This window comes from Gastrolobium bilobum, unplaced genomic scaffold, assembly GCF_033153095.1.
Source record: "Gastrolobium bilobum isolate Gb01-03AN ecotype WA unplaced genomic scaffold, APGP_CSIRO_Gbil_v1 utg908, whole genome shotgun sequence".
Taxonomy (NCBI): domain Eukaryota; kingdom Viridiplantae; phylum Streptophyta; class Magnoliopsida; order Fabales; family Fabaceae; genus Gastrolobium; species Gastrolobium bilobum.
In genome coordinates, this window is record NW_026897979.1 from 17,806 (window position 1) to 22,543 (window position 4,738).

The 4,738-nt window shown below is 36.2% G+C and overlaps 1 protein-coding gene across 1 annotated transcript; it reads right to left on the reverse strand.

Annotated features, from left to right (window-relative positions):
* Positions 1-3,167: 3,167 nt before the first annotated feature.
* LOC133311890 (pentatricopeptide repeat-containing protein At1g09190-like) lies at positions 3,168-4,028 on the reverse strand. Its single transcript, XM_061513019.1, has 2 exons — positions 3,637-4,028; positions 3,168-3,417 (listed from the first exon to the last, which is right to left on the reverse strand). Exons 1-2 carry the CDS (start codon positions 4,026-4,028, stop codon positions 3,168-3,170), a joined length of 642 nt encoding a protein of 213 aa, XP_061369003.1.
* Between the last annotated feature and the right edge of the window lie 710 nt (positions 4,029-4,738).

Sequence of the window (4,738 nt, forward strand, 5' to 3'; positions counted from 1 at the left end):
CTTGCCTGTAAATAAGTCATAGTGCACCAAAGCTAACTTCTACTACTTTTAACATACAGTGTTCTGATTACTTCATACCCTAAAACCAATTTCAAAATCATAGAATGTAATATGTACACTTCTCAAAATCAATCACAAGTAAATAATAGTTTTATAAATAACTTCATCAATGTTGTAGAACTTCTCAAATATTCTACCACGAGATTCTCAATTTCATCAAAATAAAGTCAAATATTATATAAGCAATACAGTGGCAACATCAATAATTATAAACATTATATATTTTCTAAATATTCAAATAATTATACAAGCCTTTCAAATGTTCAATTCTAAGAATATAAATATATCATAAATTTCGTAATATCTTTCAAACCATTTATCAAATATCATTAGAATAAATAATTAAGCAATTCACCTATCTCCGGTTTATACTGCCTCGTTCCTTAAAAAAATTTAAGTATCAAATACTACTCTATTATATTTATAAAATAGTTGCATAATAAATTAAATTTGGAATAGTAATTGAAATTATATATAGTTTAGACTTGTATAGCCTACACTATTTATTCATAGATATCAGAAGCCAACAAAAAAGAACACCAATATTGTCCATTGAATCTTGCACAGTGTACCATTCTTGCGAGAACATCAATGACCTTCTGCTAATCAAAGAAATGATTATTGTTGTTGTTATTAAATGAAATCTCAAGTCTCGATCGACACCTTTTGTTACCTCCTTAAACTTTGGATCTTCACTCCAATCCACGGACACGGCAATTTTTGAAAATTTTGCGTATCGACACATGTCTGACACGGACACGCTCCGACGCGCGTCCTACACGTGGTCAATATTTGGGGACACGCGGTCAACTCTCCGACACGTTTCGATACGTTTTTTGGACACGCAGTCAATCTTTTCCGACACGCGGTCAACGCTCAGACAGGTTTTTTTTTTTTAAATCTTAATTTTATTTTATTAACTAAATAAAAAATAATAATTTATAAATTAATTTTTTTCTGTTACGAAATATGATATGAAAAATTAACAAAGTACAAAAAATTATTTTTATTTATATTTATGTTATGAAATTTAAATATTTGATTAGTTATATGACTTATTATGGACTCTTAAATGTATTAAATATAAATTATGTTATATATATTAAAATTTTTATTTAATATCAAAACGTGTCCTAACGTGTCAAAATATGACATTTTTTAGAATTAACTTGTCAGCATGTCATGTCGTGTCGTGTCGTATCGTGTCCGGTGTCCCGTGTTACTGTTCGTGCATCATAGGATCTATATATAGTGATCATTTCTTATTACACACCATCAATTATACCCTATTGCCACCAATATCATGGTAAGTCATTAAACCTATGGAAATGTTAACCAAAATTGAGTTAAGTCAATTTCTTAGTACTATATTTCCATCACTTCGCATTTCAATATCATGGAGTTAAGTCATTAAACCTAGAGTAAACACCCTTTTTAGTCCCTGACAATATCTACGAAGTCATTTTCAGTCCCTGGAAATTAAAAAGGACCAAATTGGTCCTTAAATTACAAAAAAAGAGGCCACGTTAGTCCTTCTGTGAACTCCTCCGTCACGGTCAAACTAACGGTGCCTATGTGGCAAGTTAGTGTGACGACGGGACTTGGACGTTTGACACCTTGGATGACCAAAAATGGGTTGAGACATTTCCAAAGTAGGGCACGACGTCGTTATGTGATTCCCTTCGACCAATCCTTTCACCTCTTCTCCCTCATGAAGAACCGCGGCATTTTCCTCGATGAGTACACTTTCGCCCCTTTGCTCAAGTCCAGTTCCAATCTCCGTGACAACAAACTCGGCCAGTGTGTTCATGCCCATGTTATTAGACTTGGGTTCGCACGCCACGGTTCCGTTCGTGTTGGGATTGTGGAGTTGTATGTGTGTTGCGAGAGAATGGAGGATGCTAACAAGGCGTTCGATGAAATGCGTGAGAGAGATGTGATTGTTTGGAAATTGATGATTCGTGGGTTTTGCAAGTTGGGTAATTTGGAGAAGGGTTTGAAGCTTTTCCGACAGATGAAGGAACGGAACGTGGTTTCTTGGATTTATAGCTAACCTTATAAGGATTGTTAAGGAGAGGAGGCTAACCTTATTCTGGTGATTTTTTGGCCAGGCACATCAACCAAACAGCGAATCTCAGTGCTACTGATGGGATAAAACAAAACGGGTGAAGGATCACCCAAGATAACGTGTCCATGGTTTGCATATGGAAGATTATGAGACAGTTCCGTGTTCTAATTTCACACTGCAGAAAGTTGAGAGATTATGAGACTATAAGAGGATGTAAACGAAGGATTCAACACAATATGAATGCAAATGTTGAACTTCATTAGCAAATAAATTTTCAGAAAAGCTGGGAAAAATGTGTACTTTGGAAGTGAGGATTTTATATATGGAACAAATGTTCTATATTCTATCCGGACTTGATTTAATTATTTTTATTTTCTTAATCAAATTGAACATAAGACTTACTCTTGTTGCCTTTCATTCTCTTGAAGCTGCTTTTTGTTTATTAATATTACTTTTTTAACTTGGCAGCAATCTTTTTCTTTGGAACATATAAACAGATATATGAATTAAAAGTTTCTTTTTAATTTTTTTTCTCCAGATTATAACTGAAGCAAAACCATCATACAGATTGAAATGCATAAACTCAAACATGGGCTAATGGTTTCTTGCCACTTATATGCACATGAAACAAAATACAATATCAGACTAATCAAAATATGTCTAGAAGTATCAGTTACAAAAAAAGTACAATACCCATATATGTCTAAAAGTATCAGTTACAAAAAAAATTACAATATGAACATCATCACCACCCACAAAGCCTAACTCAAACGTAAACAACAAAGAAAGTCTAATAAAAAATGGAGTAAGTAATATCAATCTTCTAAAGGTTACAAAAGACTTCCTGTATAAAAATAAAGTTATAAACTAATTAAAAGAATAAGGTTAGCCTCCTCAGTCCTCTCCATAACAATCTATATGTCCAAGTTTTCAAGATTTAACGCAGTTGGCGCAATTCCACCACAATGCTGGATCATATCTAGTTCAAGTCTGTTAACTTCCGCTTGAGTGTTTTCCCTTGACACTTCATCTTCTGATTCTAATATTGTTCTTCGGAGTATTGTGATCTGCTTCTAATCAAGTCACCATAAGTACGACAAGCACTAAGCAGTGCACCCCATAAGGCAGCAGTTGGCTTCATGGGCATGCTTCTAATCAAGTCACGAGCTTCCCTCACATGCCCACAACGCCCAAGTAGGTCAACAACACAGCCATAGTGCTCCAGTTTTGGACAAAGCTGAAACTTTATAGTCATAGAAGCAAACAGCTCGCGCCCTCTATCCCCAAACCTGCATGAGCACAACATGCCAAAACCTCTACAAAAGTGGAGTCAGAAGGGGTCGTGCCTTTGTTGGAAATCGACAATCACACAGAATCGAGAAAACAGAAAAAGAGATAAGAGTAGCGGGACCCCAGTTGCCTTTCTGCTGACCCCGACAATTAGGGCCAACATCATCATGTGAAGTATGAGCCATACCCAACAGCCTTCTCGTACCATCTCCTCAAACAAGTCAACCCCAACTTCACCCTTTCCATTATACCCCTCGGCATTTGCGTAAGAGTGGATCCACTCCCCAACATCCAAAGCTCCCAGGCGAGCACAGACAGGCAGCACCGTGACCAATGAGGCCTCATCTGGTTCAAAACCCTGCTCCAACATTTCACGAAAAAGATCAAGAGCTTTCTCATCCTTCTTACTATGCGCTAGGCAAGAAATCATGAGATTCCAAGAAACCACGCTCCGTTCCTTCATCTGTCTGAAAAGCTTCAAACCCTTCTCCAAATTACCCAACTTGCAAAACCCACGAATCATCAAGTTCCAAACAATCACATAACGACGTCGTGCCCTACTTTGGAAATCTCTCAACCCATTTTGCACAAAACGTTGTCGTTTGGTCATCCAAGGTGTCAAACGTGCCACATGGGCACCGTTAGTTTGACCGTGACGGAAGAGTTCACGGAAGGACTAACGTGGCCCCTTTTTTTGTAATTTCAGGGATCAATTTTGTCCTTTTTAATTGCCAGGGACTGAAAAGGACTTCGTAAATATTTCTAGGGACTAAAAAAGATGTTTACTCTTAAACCTATGGAAATGTTAACCAAAATTGAACCAAATCTCGTAATAGCAATATTGCAATAACTTTGACCTCCGTTTAGAGTCCTTTAAAATATGAATAAGCTCTAAGTGTCTTCAAGCCTAATAACTCTGGATGAGTATAGGACTGAAACCTGTCCAAATCCTACGACAACAACATTATACTAACTTCAAGCCCAATTTACTTTGCAAAACACCAGAGAATGACTAAATCAGATCCATAGCTTCATATCTAACCACAACTCCGAAATTAGGTCAGATTATGCAATAATATCTCTGTAGTACTTTCATGCTTCATTTAAGGTTCTTTAGAACAAGAATCAAGTCTTGAAATCTTCATGACAGTTGTAGATAGTCTTATAAGCTTTTCATAGAGACAAATCAAATCTAAATCCATGGAGTTATGCTCAAGTTATAACCATATTACCGAGACTATACCGATATCCGTGACAACACCATTGTAGAAATTGTGTGCTTAGTTTTGGTACTTTAACTACATAATTAGGATTTGACAT

What these genes read in the sequence shown, in the direction of transcription:
- LOC133311890 (XM_061513019.1), bottom strand. Translation starts at nt 4,028, where the DNA reads ATGACCAAACGACAACGTTTTGTGCAAAATGGGTTGAGAGATTTCCAA. An exon ending in GGTGAAGTTGGGGTTGACTT is followed by an intron (nt 3,418 to 3,636) that starts GTTTGAGGAGAT and finishes GTGCTCATGCAG; the next exon opens with GTTTGGGGATAGAGGGCGCG.